General features: G+C 38.2%; 1 protein-coding gene across 4 annotated transcripts in view; it reads right to left on the bottom strand.

Moving 5' to 3' along the window:
• Positions 1 to 4,043: 4,043 nt before the first annotated feature.
• The window catches only part of LOC101844970 (serine/threonine-protein phosphatase 6 regulatory ankyrin repeat subunit A), a 20,737-nt gene continuing 3,465 nt past the window's right edge, over positions 4,044 to 21,315 (bottom strand). For 3 of the 4 annotated variants that reach the window (XM_005112474.3, XM_035973486.1, XM_013090447.2), the window contains exons 2-6: positions 13,825 to 16,935; positions 12,240 to 12,402; positions 10,684 to 10,764; positions 9,459 to 9,569; positions 4,044 to 7,776 (exon numbers count right to left, since the gene is read on the bottom strand). In XM_005112474.3, coding sequence (XP_005112531.1) covers positions 7,644 to 7,776; positions 9,459 to 9,569; positions 10,684 to 10,764; positions 12,240 to 12,402; positions 13,825 to 16,906 — 3,570 coding nt within the window. In that variant the 5' untranslated portion in view covers positions 16,907 to 16,935 and the 3' untranslated portion in view covers positions 4,044 to 7,643. Of the gene's footprint in view, positions 7,777 to 9,458; positions 9,570 to 10,683; positions 10,765 to 12,239; positions 12,403 to 13,824; positions 16,936 to 17,285; positions 17,439 to 21,315 lie in introns of those variants that run through there. The other variant, XM_035973485.1, reaches the window with a different exon arrangement.

The following is a 21,315-nucleotide window of genomic DNA, read 5'->3' as shown; positions in this document are numbered from 1 at the left end:
ACATAACAACACACCCCAACAATTTAGTCATAAGGTTAGTCACTACACATCTATCTTGAGCCGAAGTGAAGATATTTGTGATTGAAAGAGGTAAGTTCACTTGGTTTCAGCGGTAAAAATAGCGAGAAAATGGCTGCCAAAATTTGGTAATTTCAATAGCTAGAGTCCTTGAAAACTGAAAATTACATATTTTGAGCTTTTAATCAACGTTTTTCCTTATAAATCACCTGGAAATGTGTTTTTATTTGAAAAGGGTTGAACAAAAAACCAAAAAGTTGGTTAAAATTGCGAAACTGGTGTGAAAATGCCTGTTTCTCCAATTTTGTTATTTTGATGAGCGCCTGATTTCATCACGGTGCCTCACAAATGGTTCACATCTACATCAGAAGTATAGAATAATATACTGCAGGACACAATAAGTCAATCTTTTCTGTCTTGCTGCGCCATCGATGGTTGATTCATTTGACTTAACAGCAACATACTCATTATTAAGTTCAGTTAAGTAAAGAATCATTAGCAATCCAGCAAAATTACCACCAAACTTGTCAGCAGCTCATTAGTGTATTGTGCAAATGAATACCGACAAGAAGTAATAGCAGAAGTAAACTTCATGAAAGCTCCAAAAATATTTGTGAGGCATGTTGACAAATGAAGTACTTCTCGCAACCCACGAATGGGGCTGTCGGCTGAAAATAGACACATCAAATTAAAAGATATTAAACGGATGTCACTTTCTTCAGTTGAACATGTCTTTTATCATTTCACATAATAAATTGTACCAACCCAACCTTTAACTTTCATGTACCATTCAGTGTTCAGAGGGCGAAAATCCGAGAAATAATTCATTTTGTCAGCATGCCTCACATTTCATACATATACAGTGTGTGTGGAAAACAATATTATATAAACATGATTTTATGGCAATTCTGTACACAGCCTCTCAACACTGCAGAATCAATACATAATGTTTATCAATCATTTATCTCTCATTTGACAACTCATATATATTGAGTTGAGTAAAATTACTAAAATAGTAAAAATCTGGGGTAAAACTGATTAAACAAAACAACTAAATTTGGCCAGCACAAAAGAACTTCACTAAGATATTGTCTTGGGTTTTTTTATAGTGTGTATTTTTTTAACCCTATCCATACGCCCTGGGATCATTTTGTACCCCTGGGGTTGTATTCTTTGCTTTTTTTACAATCTGGTGATGACGCGATCCTGATTGTAGTGGGCTGGCTATACAAGACTGTTATTTCGACACTGCTCCACGATGCACTTCTTTGTCAGCATGTGACCCAGCTCTTGGAGTACTCAAAAGATTGACACACAAAAACTACACCTACAACCTATTTTAATCAGCAGCTGCCCTCATCAAAGACCTCTTGCCAAGGAGATCATGGGGTTTCTTGCCCAGGGACCCTTGCACCACTAATTCAGGCCTGATTACACTGACAACCCAAAAAGTAGGGTGAAATTTTTCTGTCAGGAAAACTGATAACAGTTTCGCTCCACTACCACCTGATAGGGGTATACTCCATCTCCATACATGTACTTGGGAAAAAACAAACAGCACAAAAATAGATAGAAGGACTACAGGTGTAGTAAATACATTTACTTAACTTTTTCTAATACTTGAAAAATGAAAACTAATATTTTTTAATGTGTTATAAGGCACTTTCAACAACACAATTTGGTCAAATAAAAGTGCCAAAGATTAGAGGTATTAAAAGAAGGAGGAGAGATAACACTAATAGACGTTTATTTGAAAAGAAGGAGCAAACCACACAAGAGCACCCGCCAACCACCCATGAAAGGATAGCTTAGTAAAGGTTTACTAGAGTGTCTAAAAAAAGAGCCTGCAAAGACGGTCAGGAATTTTCTGTGAAACTTACTTAGCCTACTAAAAACACTAATTTTAGTTATTGAGAAGACTATGTATGGCGACAGAAAAACAGACATTCAAGTAGATACAATTGAAAGACATATGAACTGGTGAAAATGATGGCCGCCATAGAGGGAAAACAACTTGACCGGACAAATACATGCAAGTCTGCAACTGATGATGACGATGATGAAGATGATGATGATATTGATGATGATGATGATGATGACTCAGGCAAAAAGGGGATGGTGCTTCATTTCAAACTTGTTGAAAGCATTAGTGAGGATAAACCAAAATAAGTTCTTGCCGAAAGGAATGTGACATCAGGCAAAACACATAGAACGCTCTACGTTAACTTTCCATTTGCCAAATTGGTTTTGGTTTTACAAAACACAATATACACGATAGAAAATTTTGTGTGGAAGTGGAAAGCGAATAAACAAGACATGGCAAAAACTTCAATTTTCATTATTCACCAAACCCGGCATTTCTGATGGTTCAGTTAGTTTCATGCTTAACCACAGTGTGAATGACCATGGTTCAAATTCGGGATATGGCCTAGGGAATTCTTGAACTTGGTTTGTTTGGGGGAGTGTTTAAAGCTCTCCAGCCACTTAGCTCGGTTCTATCAGAGATAGACCGGAAATTTGGAAGTACTACTTGAATTATCTTGGAGCCTTTCTTATGTGTAAGAAAAATCCCTCACACAAAATACAGATTATAAAACTCCAAGCCAACTCTCATATATTGGTATGAGATGTCTCATTACACAGGTCACATAGTAGAAATTAAAAACATAAAAACAGCAAACCCTTGCACATGCAGATGTTCCTTACAAAACAACAAGAAAAGAAAATTAAAAACTGGTACCTGACTTCTTTATGTCAACAATTACATACATCATATATTTCGCCACAAACAAAATACAAATCTTGTTACATCAGCGAAAGGCAGAAGGCTTATAACATAAAAGTGACGATAACACAGAATTATTGAACTTCTTCTCTAGACCGAAATACGCAATACAATTCAATCCCCACAACCCATTTCTCCAAAAAGATCAAAACCTAACCCAAACAAGCACAAAATAAAAAAATAACAATAATATCCAAAACACTGAAAAGAAAGCCATACAAAAAAGGAAAAAAATTCCAAAACAATAGGTCAAATTGTGCACAAAATATTAAAATCTTGATTTAGTAATCTTGTACATCCTTTGCAGGAAGACTTAAATGATTCACAATAACATCACATTAGTAAAAACAAATTAGGGTGGCTTCTATTAAAAATAAGAAAAACAGCAATCAGGTCTCATATAAAGATTTTTTATATTTTTTTTTTTTATAGTAGAGGGTTGTACGGCGCTGGCAACTGCATAAGGTCATACGAGCGCCAAAGGGTGGGTGTCAACAGAGAAGTCTTTACAGGGGATCAGACTTAGACTGCTCACCTCTCTAGCTTCAACAGCACAAGGCCTGCTTCGACTATCAAGGCACCCCAAAATAGCAAGTCACAAGAGAGTGACAAACATACAAAAGAAGTAGAGGAAAATGACGATAGTAAGGATCAGGAAAGAAAAAGCAGCAGTTCCCTGTTGTAGATCAGGCACAGTTATGAGCGTGACATGAATCAGCCCATTTACAATTCTACCGTGCTTGAACGAGAAATGTCTCCCCTTTGGGAATGGCCTAAAGACACTTCAGTCAGTGGCACTGCCCGGGGGGGAATATCAAGATATTTGTTCTAAAAATCATTACTTGATCAACAGTGAATAACTTGTGATAAACTCCACACTAGTATGTTGTCCCCACTTTGAAATACTGAGATATCCATACAGTGCAATGGTGAAATGTATGAGCTTCTTAAAAAAAAAAAAAAGTAACAGTGCAAGCAAATCAGAAAAACATGAGATATTCAACAAAGCTAAAGCTCTAAAGCCTGAATTACTAGAACATTATATAACAAAGGACAGTTTAGTTTGTGGAGAAGCTAGAACATTGATATTAAATAGTTCAATCCAAATACAAAATGAACAAAGATGAAGAATGAAAAAATAGGAAAAGAGTGATAAATTGCAGCTTAAACAAGCAAAAATAAAATAAAAAACAAACTAGCTTAAAAAAAACTGTTAATAAGAAAGAGCAGGTATCCTGCCTTTTCTTTTGAAGATCTTTGCAACATACATATAGTAGTAGTTGGAAATAACCCAAAATCAATATTAAACGGCCAAGTAAATATATACTCCATTATCTTGAGCAACCCCTCACCCCAACTCCCCCCCCCCCTCCCCCCCCCGGCCCATCTCTTATTAAAGATATGAAGCTCAACACCACTCTAAGCCAATAAATACATTCTGATACCTATTCAGTTTGCCAAGGGACATACATGTTCCGATGTACTCGCCCAACGAATTTTGAAGTTTAAAAAAAATTGCAGTTTCTTAATCTGTGGTATCTGTTGCATGTGCTCAAGAAATATTTTGTTGATATTCTACTGTAAAATGCTTTAAAAAGCAAGAAAAGATACATAATGGAGATACAATGTTTAAAAGTACGAACTACATGCATTTTTTAAATCTCTCTCTTAAAACAAACTTTTGCTTTCTGGGCCTAGAACAGCTAGCTAACGATACACTGTCACTATCTGTTCGGTGCATGCAACTATTCTTCGCATAAATTAAATCTATGCAGAAAACCAAACACTCAGAAATACAATGAAACAATCATTTAAAGCAGCAAAACAACTATTATTACCCGCAACCCTATGTTATCAGATGTCTATATGGGTTTTACAGGACTCATAACACAAAAAGGTTACTTAGTGTCAAAGATTAGAAGTGTTACTAGAGATTAACATTCAAAGAAAAAAAAGAGGAGATATAACAAAGATAAGTGTTCAATAGGAAAGAAGGAGCAAAAATCAGAGCACCTGCCAACCACCCTTGAGTCAGAATCTAGACCAGCAGAGCCTTGAGGCCTCATCAAATCAGGGTTCAGTAGAGAGATATTTCTACTCTGTTTTCCCTAAGAGGCCATACAACAATAACTCATCTGCTTGTCAGCACATTCAATCTTATGCAGTTGCGAGGGCTATAAAAGTCTCACTAAAACTAAAACTAAACATTCAATCGTATCAACTAAAATTGCTCCCCTGTACATATAAATAAACATAGAATTCAATTCACCTTCGAAATCTATGCTTTACATAGTCATAACGATTGTTCATTCAACTATATATAGACTAAAAGCAAGTTGTACACTCACAATAAAATCTGCGACAACGAATACAAAAGCATTTATAAAAAAAGCTAAATAGGAAAAATAAATGCAATTTCACAATATTAGGATGTGAATTAACTGTTCGTATTAAAGCAGTTCAAGAGAGTCCCAAAACAGATTCAGTTTCTGCCATGTAAAAGGTAGGCTTAGAAAAATAAATAAAATAACTTCAAATTTTATTCTGATGCAAAGTAGAAGAAAAACAAATCTATAAAGGAAATCATTTCTCAGTAAAAAATCAATGTGTGCCTATTAAAAAGAGTTAAACAAGTTCAGTTAAAATAGTAGATCAAAACGGTGCAATAATACAACAAGAACACAGTGCAATTATTTCAAGGCATTAAATTTACCAAAAGTCTAGGAAAAAAGGGGTTATGTTAAATCTTGATACAGGAAAATCTGCACATTATCTTTTCTATATTATTTAATGCACATTCCGGACATGGCTCTATTTCCATCCCACTTCACCTAGATTTTGGTTTTGCTCATTTATTGTTAGACATTTAAACTATGGTACCTTCAGACTGAAGGTTTTGGAAACAAAATATTTTGTATTTCTAAAGATTAACATAAACAAATAAATACAATTTAAAACTTCTTATTATAAAAAATAAGAAATAAAAAATACTGAAATGATCATATCTCAATTTATGCAAAATTAAGTAGGCCTACCTAATACTAGTTTCATAGCACACTAAATAAATTGTGAATGGAGCTGAAATAATAAATGAAATCTTACCAAGAAATTTTGAACGGATGCAAGAGCTTTGTTTCACCAAAAATTAATGGTGTTGTTTGAATTACATCAAGAGGTCAAAACAGAACATAATTAAACGTCCATAAAATGAAACTGCAAAGAATGAATTCCAAGATTCATTTGGACAAAATTCTTAACAGCATCTCACACGCAAAGATTGTTGTTAATAATAATAATATGTGTCATTCTTATAGTGCTCTACCCCAATTAAAAAACACATGGCTCTGAACGCTTTACAAATATACATAGACAATACATTGTCTTCTGACTAAAAATCTAAATCTAAGAAAAAAAATGACGTGAACTGACTTTTAAATGAATCAAACGATTTGAATGCTGTTAAATTTACCAAGCAATACTTTCTAGATCTTAGGGCCATGAAATGTAAATGCCCCTTCACCAATTGTTTAACTTTTTTAAATGGTAAAAGTAATTTGTTTTTACAAGATTGTGACCTAAATCACCGAACTCATGTACAGTTTCAACAGATTTGATAAATATGATGGTGCTTAACTATTAAAGCACTTTGTCATTGAGTGGCTAATTAAACTTGAACATAATTTTTCCCTAAACAGGAAGCCTGTGCAGTGTCCATAAAAGAGTCTCACTTTCTTTTCTGTAAAACTAAATGCATAGCTTCTGTTTCTCCGGAGACACTCCTGATAATAAAGAGTTAAAATAATCAAATCTTGATAAACACTAAACTACTTACTAACAAAGCAGGACATTTAATATTGATTAGATAGCACATCTTACTGACTTTTCTAATTTCTATGTAGATCTACATTCAGCTGATCATGAAGTTCACCTCAGCCAACATTGACAAATCAGAATCAAAACAGATGCCAAAGTTTTTAACTTTTCTTGGAAATACAATTTCTGTATCATCCATGTTTATGTGATCGTCATCAACCTTATTTAAACTTTGTCCTGTGAGTCAGATCAATATCAGTTTTATCATCATTCTACATGTTTGTTTTTATTCATGCGCTTTTTCACGGAAACAATACAATTTTCAGCCCAACGGACAAGTTCCTTTACGTCTAAGCTGGTAGACATTGTTGAATCATAGATTTGGGTATCATCAGCCTAGAAATGATACTTTAGATTATACTTAACTATTTCCTTGACAAGTATAAATGGTGAAAAAACTGCCCAAAAACAGCAGAGTGATATCAATTTGATAGACAAAAACAAAACCAGCAAAGGGCAGTTACAGTTAGGCCCTATTCCAAAAACACCTCAAGTAACTTCAATAAAGGTACAGATAGATCTAAAAGGCTCTGCAAAACAGCTTTTCCTTTATCACTGTCAGCAAGAATGTCATTCATTCTGTGCTATGGTTTGTCCTATAAGCAGACTGGAATGGCTCATTATTAATGCTCATTATTAATCAAAATCAGTTGAAAAATATTTACACACAAGACTTCTTCTCCTAATGCGTTTATGCAATATCCTACTAGACACAATGTAGGACATTTCAAAGGACAAAACAGTTGGTCCTCCAACAGAGTACTCAGCAGAGAGGAAAGAAAAACATTAACACACATTTTGTTCTTAAATACATGTCTTACTTCATATAATGATATTCAAGGGGACTTTTGGGTTGCTGTACATTTCCTATTCACACTTGCAGCAGAGGTTTGCAACAGCAATAAACCCCTGTTCGCATTAAAAGCTCTGTCTGTAGCAGACCATACTTAATTCTTTCAACTGCAACTTATTTTGGTTTATCATCCTTGTTATCATGCATAAGGTTCATGTGGTCAGAAGGATCTCCATTCTTGATGCTGGAATAACAGCCAGCTGCCACATATCTTGCCTGATCAATGCTGGTGAAGTTGACGACAATTCTGAAAAGAATATTTTAAAAAACAAACATTTTTTTAAAGCTAAAAGAGATCTAAACTAATTGAAACACAAAAACCCACCCAAAACAAACAAAAATCTAAAACACTAATTTCACTGGAAACTAATCAAAAGCAATAGAGGAAGGCAATGACTAGGATGTCTCATTTCATGATAAAGATAAAGTGTTTCTGTGCAATTTCTATGAAGTCATCGTAAATGACTGAAATCCACATCAATACAATTTGGAACATTCATGAGGTATGTGGCAGTTTCTGCCAGTCAGGGACAACCCAGCTTTCGTGGGGTATATATCCCAGCTGAAAGACAGAGGTACTCTATATAATGTCTTCCTCTCCAGTCATTTGTAGGAAAGTCAAAGAGCCTAGGTATCAGACCAGATATATTGGTAATGTGTACTTAGTGAAAAGACATTTGTGAAGTATCGTGGAGAAATCAGGCATTCGTCAAAATAATGAAATAGAAGATACCCGCATTTTTCTGCCGGTCAGGCTTTTGTCGAATTTTTGTTATTCAGCTCTACAGCTTAAGTCCATTTAAAAACACATTTCTGTGTTGATTTTACTTAAAAACGTTGATTAAAGGCACAAAAAATGTAAATTATAAGTTTCCAAGGACTCTCAAGCATTGGAAGATACCAAGCTTTAGCAGCCATTTTCTCCCCTATTTTACCTCTGAAATCAGGCACTTCCATCATTTGTACATATCGCGACTTCTATCAAAGATAGATCAGATATGTATTTTTGTTGATTTTCCTCAGCATTTAATACAACTCAACCGCATATTGTCATTGAAAAACTTCTGAGTCTGAGAGTTAGTCATCATATTGCATATTTTTGACAGACAGAACAGAATATATTAAGCTGAACAACACAAAATCTGACATAATCCTTTGCAACACCGGCGGTCCTCAGGGCTGTGTTTTGTCACTAGTTTTGTATACAGTACATACCAACGATCATAGAAGTTAATACAAAACAACACGCTTAATTAAGTTTGCAGATGACTCCGCTATTATTGGATTAATAAATCTTTATGAAAAAGAGTATTTCGAAGAAATATGTATGTTTTTTAAAAGGTGCAATTCAAATTTTCTAAAAGTGAACCTCTCAAAAACAAAGGAAATGATTTTTTATTTTAAATGAGAACAAACAACAATTCCACGACTCGTAATTGAACAAGAAACAATTGAAATCACGGATTCATATAAACATCTTGGTCTTACAATCGACAACAAATTTATATGGCAAAATCATGTAAACAATATAATTAAAAAGGTAAATCAGAGGCTGTACTTTCTGAGGAAACTAGGTCTTTCAATCTGAATCCTTCCATCCTTCAGATATTCTATACCATCACAATAGAAACTTTTCTGAGCCTTTGGCATCTTCAAAAGTATTTGACAACTATTTCTGTACGGAAGTAAAAACATCAAAAACGCTTTTTTAGCAAGTGTTTTACTGTACTTGCTTCACAATTAGGTAAAAAAAGTGCCGAAGATTAGAGGTGTAACAAGAGAGTAACAAACGCACAAAAAAAGGAGAAGATATAAGGACGATAGATGTTTGATAGTAAAGAAAAAGCAAATCACATCAGAGCCTCTGCCAACCACCCACATCAAGGATAAAAGACTCGAAAGAAACAAAAGAAGTGTGTACAAACTCACTTTGACTCATTGGCGTTACTGTCGTTTCGCTTTGCCAAAGCACCACGGTTTGGCTTTCTTCCGACTTGACCATCATAGGATCGGTGAGATGACATACTAGATTTTCTGCTCCTGAAATGAAAAGTAATAGTGAGAAATAGTGAAGGCATTAACATTTTGTCAGTGCTCCAAAGAATTGGACCAATCGTGCATTGACACTGTAATAACCTAAATAAAGAAATCGATGTGTTAACCATTTCCATATATCTCAGGGGATGCATGTAATTCATTACGTAAATCTATTTCAAAACTGGCTTTTCATTGTAATATTGATCAGTAGCCAGGGAACAAAAAAATGACTGGCGCATGTGTATCTCTAACAGCGTTCCACGCCCGTGCTGCTTGCGCCCCCTTCCCACGACATGCGTACGTACACACAGTCACACTGTGCAGGCCCCCAGTCCGACTCCGACACACAGTAAGACATGTGCGCTTACCAACAATGCGAGTGTTGGTATGAAATAAGGCTGCTGATTGGTCGCATAAGATATAAGTTAGCCTATAGGCTAAATGAATAATGGTTCACGATGCAGGTGCCATGGATGGTTTACAGGAATAGACATCGTTAGTTGCAGCAGGAAAATGAGGGAAGCCATATCAGCGGGGACTGTTTACCCTGCAAGCGACTTTGTTGAATTTGAGCTTGCTCATTTGTATGTTAATTGAATCCGAGTTAATTTTGTTCATTTTAAGGAATATTAAAAAATTCGGGGAATCCACGTCCTTTCGATGAACCCGCGAGTTTAAAAAAAATCCAAGTTCGTTGAATCAGAGTTTCACTGTATGTGTGTGTGTGTGTGTGAGTGTGTCTGTCTGTCTGTATGTCAGCATGTATGTATGTAGGCCCTATGTATGTATGCATGTACGTATGTTTGATTGTATGTATGTATAGAGATATATATGTATATAAATATATGTATACAAGAGAGGCTGAGATGCAAAATCTGCTACATCCCTTTTAGCATTTTTAAGAAAATCAGCTTTGAAAATGCTTCTATACATAAAAATGCATTAAAATAAGATTTTTGATGTTTTACATAGAGCATGTGTTGGGTTTTGGCCGAAAACTCTTTGTGCATCTGATAGGCGGTGACAATGTGCATCAATAGGCAAAAAAATCTCAATTTCTTTCAAAATGTCGCTTAGTGGGTTTTGCATCTCACCCCCTCATGAGTATATAACCTACCTTGGTGACTGTTGCTCCTTTAGTGCGCTCCGAACAGCACCCAAGAGTTCGGCCATATTTTCTCCACTTGTTTCACTGGTACTGGTAAAACAGATTTTTTATTTTTTAAAAACAATTAAACAAAAAAATGTGAGTAACAATAGCTGACGAAAACTGACACAAAAAAAGGAAAAAATATCACGACAATAGGGATATTTAATAGGAAAGAGGAAAGAAGAAGCAAATCACACCAGAGCACCTGCCAACCACGCATCCATGATTACATCAGTTCATGATATTGCCATGGGGAGTTAAAACATCCAAAGCATTATGAGTGCTCAATATGAGTACAGTAGAACATGGCTATAGCTGGACTTTTAGTTCCAAAAGAAAAATCTAACTGTAGGCAAGTTCTCGCTATAGGAATGCAAAGGAGAATTGCCTAAAAAAATAACATACTACAGGCTCTCCTCTCCTTTTACTGTCTTTTTGGCCTAGCCTAGGCCTAAGGCTATGGCACATCACTTTTCAAGTGGCTCACGTAACGCATCTCTCCGCACCATCTCTCTCAGCCGCCTGCTCTACCCTACTCACCACTGGACTGGCCAAGCACAGTTAATTGAGATTACATCTAGACAAAAAAGGGGATTCCAGTAAGGTCCTGCTGTAGGGATGGTCCCGCTGTAGTGGGTACCGCTAGTCATGTTCTACTGTAGTGACAAAAGAGTATTAAAGAGTGCTTCCAAAACTACTGTATGTACCTCATCATGCCCCCTTCCACACACACAAATTACATACACCCCTACACACACATCTATCCCCACACACCATCCCAGCACACCTAACCTGAACATTGAAAGACAAAAACTTTCTATAGGTCTACTTTGAATTGTTATAGCATTTGATTATTTGTATGGAGTATGAGGGGTCCTATCGCAAAACACTTGAATATATTAATTTCCATTGTAGCCACAACTGAGAGAGTAGATTAGATGGAAAAAATTGTTTTCTCCTGTCAAGTCAAGCACTCAACTGAGATAATATTATGACAGTATTATGTCTGAGTGATGTAATAAAAAACAGGAAGGCAGGCTTAATATTTTTCCTTCTTTCATTCTTTCATTGGGAATGAGCTTTCACACGGACCACGCAGCGGCGCCACTCTGTGGTGCTACCGTGTGGCTGGTTCTCGCCACAGCGTGGTTTGTGTGAAAGGGCTCTAAAACTGTCTGTATCAAACAACACATTGCTACGTTGTCCCACACACAAGCTCCGAGTGCATAGACGAATGAAAAACACGCCACTTAGTGCCCCGTGTGAATGGCTACGAGCGACTCTGTGGCGGAGACCCACCACTTCCTGCCACAGACGTGCGAGTAAGTCGCTCATGTGAATGGGCTATGTATAAAACAGTGGAAGTCTGTGAGAAAAGGCTCTAGAACTCAGGGGTAGTCGACTGCTGGTTTTTCGGCCTGCAGTGCAACTGACTTTTATGTGACAGTTGTTCCTGTCCCCTTTTGAATGGAAAATGTAAAGAACTTTATTTCCTTATTCAGAATGATCAACTAAAGTCTTACGAGTCTTGCTGGTCGAGTTTGAAAAGATTTGGAGCTGGCGATCTCCAGCTTTCATCTTTCCCTTCATCTAGTACACCATCCTCACTGTCTTTGTCCTCAACAGTTGCACCTTTATCACAAGGCGGAGTGCTCAGGGCATCATCTTCTGCACCAGTATCCCCAGCTGAAAAGAAGAGCTCAGATGTAGTTTTTGAGTAAAATAAAAGCATTTTTCAGAATCCTTTTGAGAACATAAAAAAAATTAAAAAATATTAACCTAAACCAGCATCATTTGACACTGGGATTACAGGGGAAAGAATTTAGAAACCTGAAAAGAAGTGACATTGAATAAATGTGAGGCATCATGGAGAAATCAGACACTCGAGAATATAATGATATCGAAGAAAACAGCATTTTTCTTCCCGTTTGGTCATTTTTATTGTATTTTTATTTTTTATGCTCAACACCTTTTACGTCCATTTAAAAAGACATTGCACTGTGGATTTTACTGAAAATCGTTGATTAAAGGCAGACAAAATGTAAATTTTCAGTTTCCAAGGCAGCAATTTTCTGACTAATTTTACCTCTGAAACCAGGTGATCCCTACTTCCTTCAATCCCATACATCTCAACTCAATGGAGATAAATAGGTAGATCTATTTTTTTAAATTGAAAACAAGACAAATGAGCAGACTGTAAGATGATACCAAAAATTCGATATGACCAAATATTGACAAGCGCCTGATTCCACTGCATCGTTACACATATGTTGGCGTGAACAGCTTAGTGGTTTGGATGAGAGGAAAGAAAGGTAAAATGATCTTTGGGCTTTGATAAATCATCATCATCATCCAGTGCCAGATCTGCGACAGACATCAGCAATCATGGTTTTCCATTCATTCCTATCCTTTGCTCGGATATATCTTTCCCTGTTACCCATTTGTTTAGGTTCCCCAAGTAGGTTGTTCTGGGCCTACCCCTGCCTCGCTTGCCCTCAATTTTGCCAGTGAGAGCTAGATGTTCAAGACCCTTATGTCTATTCAGGTGTCACAAAAACTGATTTTTTGTCGTTTCATGATTGTTTTTAACATTGAGAGTCCGACGTGGGCTTCATCAAGCACTACCTCATTTGATTTCTTTTCCTTCCATGATACTCTTGGTAGTCTCCTAAGAAACCACATTTCTGTTGCTTCTATTTTATTTTCACTGTCTTTAGTGATTGTCCAGCATTCACAGCCATATAAAGAAGCTTTGATAAATATTGTGTTCTAATTTAAATCTTTGCTGAACTTGAAGCAAATGAATTTTTTAGGTTAGATCTAGATCTAAATGTAGATTTGATAATTACATAAATAAAGGACATAATATTGCATACATTTTTAAAAGTAATGAATTTCAAACACATTTTTTTAACATACGCGTACAAAAGTTTATGTTTTATTTCTCATATTAATAAGTCTTGTAAAGTACTATTTCATTACGTAACTTATCTTTACACACATAAATCCAAGACTATACACTCAGCACACTACACATGATATAAATTTCAAAACCTGATTTTAAAAAATTATGTATGGAAAAAGGACAAATTGCGGACAGGGACTCACCATAAGTGGTTTTGGCAGTGGTAGACTCCTTTACATTATTTAGCATTTCCACAATTTGTTGATGACTGTTGCTTTTGGCAGCATTGATTGCCTTTTCAAGCTGATGTGGCTCAAACTTTGCATGCCTTAACAATAGCTCAACAATCCGACGACAGCCATTTTTGGCACTCAAAAATAGAGCACTTTCATTGTTCTTGTTGACAATATTTACATCAGCTTCTTTGGTCAAAAGTGACTTGACAACCAAGTGATTCCCTGGATTTAGACAGCAGCTCAAGAGGGGGGTATCCCCATCTGAATCAGTCAAATTCACATCAGCATTTCTTTCCAACAGGTCTTCAACAATGTTCTTGTAGCCATACTGAGCGCTGATATTGAGGGCTGTACTGTTGTGTCTGTTCTGTGCATTGACATCTGCTCCTTGATCCAGCAAAACTTTCAATATGGAGGTTCTCTCTCGACGAGCGGCGATAATAAGCGCAGTGTCAAGTCTTTCATATTCATGCAGTTCCAGATTTGCTTTTACATCCTGGCCTTCAACTTTAGACGTATGGTTTAGGAGAAACTGAACAATCTCTAAATGATCATTGTTTGTACTCACCATTAAGGCAGTCTGGCCTTTATTGTTCTGGGCATTGAGGTTGGCATTATGCTCCAATAGCATACAAACAGCTTTTTTGTGGCCATTGGCAGAGCAAATGATCAGAGCAGTATTTCCAGCTTTATCAACAGATTCAATATCAGCTCCGTTATCAATCAGGACTCGCATGCAGTCTGTGTGTCCATATTGAGTGCACAGCATGAGCGGGGTCCAGCCATCCGCTCCTGGCTGGTGTACACTAGCGCCTTTGCTGATCAGTAAACTCACCAACTCGTGGTCCCCCTTATGAGCAGCATTCATCAGTGGAGTTCGCTGTTTTTTATCTACTACGTCAATTCGGGCACCTGCTTCAATGAGAGCTTTGGCAATTGTAAGATGTCCATTCAAAGCAGCAGTGTGGATTGGATAATCCCCATCACAGTCAGCCACATTTACTTTGACACATTTGTTCAGAAGGAACTGAACAACGTTGTCAAACCCTTTATGTGCCGCAAGAAGAAGGGCGGTATGCCCTTTACTGTTGGATGCATCAACATTTGCACGGTTATTCAGAAGAAGTTCCACGATACGACAATGACCTTTTCCAGATGCCAAAATAAGAGGTGTGCTGCCATTCTCATCCATAGCATCAACATCGGCATTTTTGTCAACAAGAGCCAGGACGCAGTCAAACTTCCCATTGGCAGCACTTATGTTGAGAGCAGTTGAGCCATCCTTAGTGCGCATGTCACAGGGAACGTCCTTACTCAGTAAGTATCTCACCACTTTTGAGTGTCCGAACTGAGTTGCCAACATGAGAGCGTTCCATCCTTTATGTTCTACAGCATTAAGGTCAGGCTTACACTCACACAGTAACTCTACCACATCTTCATGTCCATTGTAGGCAGCGTTCATGAGAGCAGTTCTTCCATTTGTGTTAGATAAATGAACAGAGGCTCCATAACTCAACAGCAATCTAACAATTTCCAGATGACCTTTCAAGGCAGCCATCATTAGGGGTGAGTCACCATCATCATCGCATTCATTAGGCCTGGCCCCAGCATTCAGAAGCATCCGTACATCTTCAAGGTAACCTTGGTGACTGCTCACCAACAGAGGAGTTTTGCCGTCATCATCGGTTTGATTGACATCAGCACCAGCCTCGATTATCATCCTTGTGACATCCCGGTTTCCGCTGGTTACAGCTCGGAGTAGAAGAGATGTGCCTTTTTTCACCCTCAAGTTTATCCCAGGGAATGGCCTGTCATGTTGACACAGCAGCGTTCTCACAATCTGTCTGTGCTTGCCTTGAACTGCCATGTACAGTGCAGTCAATCCTTCATAGTCAGTCAGCAGGACATCAGCTTTATAGTCTAGTAGAATCTCTACAATCCCAATGTTACCTTCCTGACAAGCACACATCAGCGGCGTGTTTCCCTTGTTGTCAGTGATGTCTGGGTGAGCTCCAGCTTTCAATAAAATTTCAACAACGTTCCTGTGACTCTGTAATGCAGCCTGGAAAAGCGGAGTCCTTCCATGCTTGTCAGTTGGATTCAGCTCAACGTTATATTTAATAAGCTTGCGCACCACCTGTGAATGTCCGTGACCAGCAGCAGAAGCTAGAGGTGTCCACCCTCGTTTATTAGCATGATTGATATCTGCATTTGCCTTCAAGAGGATCTTCACATTTTCCATGTGGCCATGGTCAGCACTGATCTCTAAGGCACTTCCACCTGATACCTGAGTCTCATCAACATTGGCCCCTGCATCGACAAGGATCTGAACAGTATCGTACAGATTGTGCTGGCTACATTGCATCAACGGTGTCCATTGTCTGAGGTCTTTTGCATTAATATCCGCTCCCTTTTTAATCAACAGTTTGACAATATCATTCAAGCCTTTCCCAGAAGCAACATGCAGAGGAGTGTCATGGTTATTGTTTTTCACATGGATGTCGGCTCGATGGTCAATTAGTTCTCGTGCTAGATTTTCTTGTTTGGCAGCAAGAGCCACAAGAAGGGCAGAGTTCCCACGGATGTCCACCACGTTAGTGTTTGCCCCACGTTCTAGCAGCAGCTGTACAGAATTCTCCTGGCCCTTTGCACATGCCATCATCAGAGCTGTTCGGCCTTGCTTATCCTGAGCATCAACACAGGGGTTCTCATTGAGAAATCTGGCAATCAAAGCAGTGCGCCCTCTCGTAGCACACTCAATGAGTGCTTCAGCTCCTGACGTCTGCTCTCGTGCTGTACTATTCTTCAGCTTTCTGTACAAGTCATCATCACTGATTCCACTGTCAGCTTTCTTTTTCTTCTTCTTTTTCTTTTCCCCTTTGTTTTCTTCACCATCAGAGTCTGATGAATCTGAGACTTGCTTGCCACTGTTCTCTTTACCCAGAAGCTGCATCAGTTTTTGTAAGTCCATCTCATCACCAAGGTCTGAAGGATCTATGCCTGCCTCAGCAGCTGCTTCCTTGGCTGCTTTTTGTACCTCATTACCCATGGGTGAAGTATAGACAAATGGACTGTCACCTTCGAAAAAGAAAAAAAAAAGAAAAAACTATAAACATCCACCTAACAAAAATGGCTATGAAACCAGCAATAAAAGCAGGCAAAAAAGAATCAACCAGATGTAAATATTATTATAATGAGCGTCCAATTAGCCTTTAGGCAGCCATGTTTAACTCTTTATTTTTTTTAAGTTAAGGAGACGGGTGTCTGAGGTTTCAGCAGATTTTTAATTGATTGAGGTGAAAAGTATCATTTTATAAAAATTTGATTTCTCTTTTTTTTTTTCCATACCTCTACAATTATTCGAAAAATCTCCCAATGATGACTGTATGCTACAAAAAGCATGAAAAAGTATCATTTTTGTAGGGTACCTTTTTGTGTTGTTACTTCTCATGCTAAAACTTTACGGCTGATTTTCTGAGGGGGTGGTGTCTTAGAGTTTGTTCAGCTAAAAAACCATCAGGTTTATAGCTTTCATACTTTATATGAGGCATCGTGGTGAAATCAGGCGCTCGTCAAACTAATGAAATAGAAGAAAACGACAATTTAGCGCCAGTTTTTCCGATTTTTTTCGAATATTTGTTCTTTGGCTGAACACTTTCTATATAATATATCTATTTAAAAACAAATTTTTGTCTGGATTATATAAAAAATCATTGATTAATGGCACAAAAAATGGTAATTTTCCTTTCCCAAGGACACTCAAGCTATGGAAGTTACTAAACTTTGGCGGCCATTTTCTCAATAGATTACCTCTGAAATCAGGTGACCCCTTTCTTCAATTTGGTCAGTAAATAAGGGATTTGAAACTCATAGTTTATATATTCAAGATGGCGGCTGTTTCCATAGCAACCGCTGTAGCTATGCCCAAATATAATAGCGTATCAAGAGATTTTTCTATGCCTAACTTATATGCCTACTTTGATTTGATCTCGGTCAACAAACATATAAAAAATGGTCCTCAACACGGGTCACTCCTCCCGTTAAGTGAATGCAGTTAACTCTCTTTTCATAGAGGAAGTGGTTATTCTCACCCCGGGTGAGAATAACCTATGTCTCGCTATTCTCACCCCCTCGTTTTTCCGGAAATGACCCTAGAGGGATCAGGGCTGAGGTTAGCGGGCATAACCCTTGGGGGGGGTGGGGTGTCAGGGCTGATGCTCCACAGCATCATGTTCCTCACTGTTCGTGTCAGAATAGTCACAGTCAGGGTTGTCAGTTAGGAGTCAAATCCCAAAAATTTGGCTCTTTTGGATGGTGTCTGGCCCGAAGAATTTCATTTGGCGATCTCTACTGGCTCTTTTTTGGCTCCAATTCAAAATAATGTTCAAGAAGAAAGGGAAATAAGAGGCAAGAAAAAGAAAGAAAAAAAGTTTTAAAATGAAAGTGAAGAGAAGAGCTTGGATTGTTTATTTATTAAACTAGTTAACACCATGTAACGCCCTTGCCCATTCGGTCTGAATAATTTACAACATTACAACCCTTCTACCGTAGTGCAAGAGCCTTTATCGTCTCGTGCTTGTGTCTCGTTACGTTTGTACACGCTCTCTGTTCCTGGAACCATAATTTATTGTGCGCAGGCAGAGAGTGAGAGGCCTGCCATCGTTAAGTGTGTAAACCATAGATGTATAAAAGGGGTAACTCTATGGTGTAAACAATGAATGATCCGGCTAGCGGCTGGTCCCCTATCCCGCTCAGTAGCGTCGACAGTGAGCTTTTTTTTTTTACTGGAGAGGCGGAAAAAAATGTACAGTCGAACCTCTGTAAGCCGGAATCGCAAGGGAGCCATAAAAAAATTTCGTCTTAGACAGGGGAATTTAGGGGGAGATGGAGGTTCTGGGGAAAGGCCCTGCCGTTGGAACCAAAGATCGCTTGTCCGATCGGCAAGCAGTGGTCAAAACTTCACACCTCTCAATAGCTATCCTGTCTGATAATGACATGCCTCAGTCTTACACTTACTTATCAAATTACTACCAGTGCTGGCCTTTCATAGGACCACTGTTTGACCTATTAAAAACAGAAACGTTTGAACATCTCCTTTGCTTCCACCATTAGCCATACCCACCAATGCCACCCCTACTCACTGCCTTCATTGTAACAACGATTCGAGGAACTCTTTTCTCGGCTGGCTGTACGATCAGGGCAGCAGACATTGGTCAATCTAATTTCCCACCTCTGGCTTCTGGCTACCTGGGAAAGTTTCCGTCTTGGCTCGCTACTTGAGCACTCTCACGGGCATTCGTGAGATTTCACCCACACTACACTGACCATCTGCATCGCTCAGGGCTCACAAGATGGGGTAACATCTACCCCCAAATTGCAACCCTACTCCCCTTCCTCGCCCAGCGGAATGGCCATAGCATTAACTTTAGAACCGGCGGAACCAAACTTTCGAGTTTTGTTTCAAATCAGGGCTGAGCAGGCAAAGCATTTTCCATATTAGACTGGTGAAACCCTTGGAAGGGAGCGGATTGTCTTTCCGTTTCCACATTGGACAGGTTTCCGTTTTATACAGTTAATTAAAGAGGAATATATCAAGGGGGGAACGGGGAGATTCCATTAAGACAGGTTTCCGTTTTATAAAGATTTCAGTTAAGGCAGGCGACTCATGGCGTCACTTTTCGCCCGATTCTGTTACCTTTAGTTAGCGTGACTCAGCAGCAGCCCGCCGGAGCTCCCCGGCTCGGGGTCACGGGGTTAATGAGCCCTGAGCGACTTTGCCGGTGTCGGTTAGGAAGTTCGCATTTTTGACTATGTTTAAAACGATATAACTTCTTCCCCATCCCACATAGCAAACCATTACGCGGATGTACTAAAAGCTCAATGTCTTGAGATTTATTCTGCGTTAGAATGGTTAATTTCTGTGCCTTAGTTTTTGTTCTACACAAGTGTTTGTAGAGTACGCAATTTGTCGTATTTTAGTTACAAACTTATTAATGAATGTTTGTTAATTTAAAAAAGGCACGACAGATATCTCCAAAATCTGTGTTCAACTGACTACGAATATCATGTCTTTTACCATGAGAAATCTTAAATCTGCGCTAGTAGAAATAGTGAAGTAATAAGAGAAGAAAGATGCACCTGCATTTTTTAACTAAAGACGATCAGCGTTAGCTCCTATTCTACTATTAAACAAGAGAAAGTTACTCTGTGATTGTTCATGAATCTCAATCATGCTGTGTCTGTGGCAGCCTGCATACAACTAAAAAGATATAATATAGAATCTAAGCGATTAAAAAACCACAAAACCGTGTAAATACATGGATAGAGATAAACTTCTTGTATGAAATAAAAATAATGACAGCTAACACATTCATTCTTAGTTTTTGTTTCGGAAATATGCGCGGACACAGTTATGAACGTAAAGAAATCAGTCAAATTTGTCAGTTATTGCAAATGGCCATAGGCCTAGAAACGAAAAATAAAGCTGGAAAAGTCTGGTGCTGATTCAGTGTCCCTGGAAAGCTGGAAATTATTCTTATAACCCAATTACGAGAAGTCATCCCTATTATTCAGTCAACTTACAAAACCTAGACTTAGCGTTTTAAGAAAGGGAAATCGGTTAAGAAAAGTAAGGAATTTCTGGAGTGTAACAGATACTGTTCGTGTATTAGATTTACATTGAAGATGTATTCTAGCACTAAAATAGATTTGTACTTTTCATAGAGAAACTTCATGGTAGCTTTCATAAATTTTTTAGAAAATATGCGAATATTCCCGATTATATTAGAGACATAAAGTAGTTGTATTTGGATTTGGAGGAATTACTTCATAGCGAATTGTGAGCCGGATGGATAAAGTTGCAAAATTACAGCTTTCTATTATATGCGCAGATACCATCTTTTCTGAGTATCTGCACCAATGCTATGTCGTTCATGTTCCAAAAGTTCGACAGATTTTGACGAGGCCTTTTTTTATATTGATTTTTTTTCATTCACGCTAGTCCAAAAAAAATTACAATTTAGCTTTGCCGATTACAGCGCGTCTAACGAAATAACCAGACAAGTTACAACGTCCGTTCTTTTTTTAGTCTCAAGAGCAGAAATGGATGCTTTGGGTGCACTAAATGAGAATTACCATAAATACAAGGACACACCTTAAATTGTATGTTGAAAAGTACCAAAAATTAAGTCGGCCCAGACAGAACAGCGACAGGGAGCTGACCCCCGTGACCCCGACACGATAAGGCGCCCGGCGGGGGAACCCCCCGCGGCAACTAAAATTCCACTGCCTATGCGCCGTGGACTGTATTCTTACGCTATTATTATTGGTTCCAAACCACATGCAGTAAGCCACCAGCATTAATTAATTAAGGGTCTAGGTGATTTTATCAGCCTGCGAGAGGTCAGGGGGAGTCCTCGCTTCATGCCCACACCGGGGAGGGAGCTATTCTCATCGGGG

This window comes from Aplysia californica, unplaced genomic scaffold (assembly GCF_000002075.1).
Source record: "Aplysia californica isolate F4 #8 unplaced genomic scaffold, AplCal3.0 scaffold01284, whole genome shotgun sequence".
Lineage (NCBI taxonomy): Eukaryota > Metazoa > Mollusca > Gastropoda > Aplysiida > Aplysiidae > Aplysia > Aplysia californica.
Note: the sequence above shows the minus strand (reverse complement) of the source record. Positions and strands in the feature narration are given on the sequence as shown.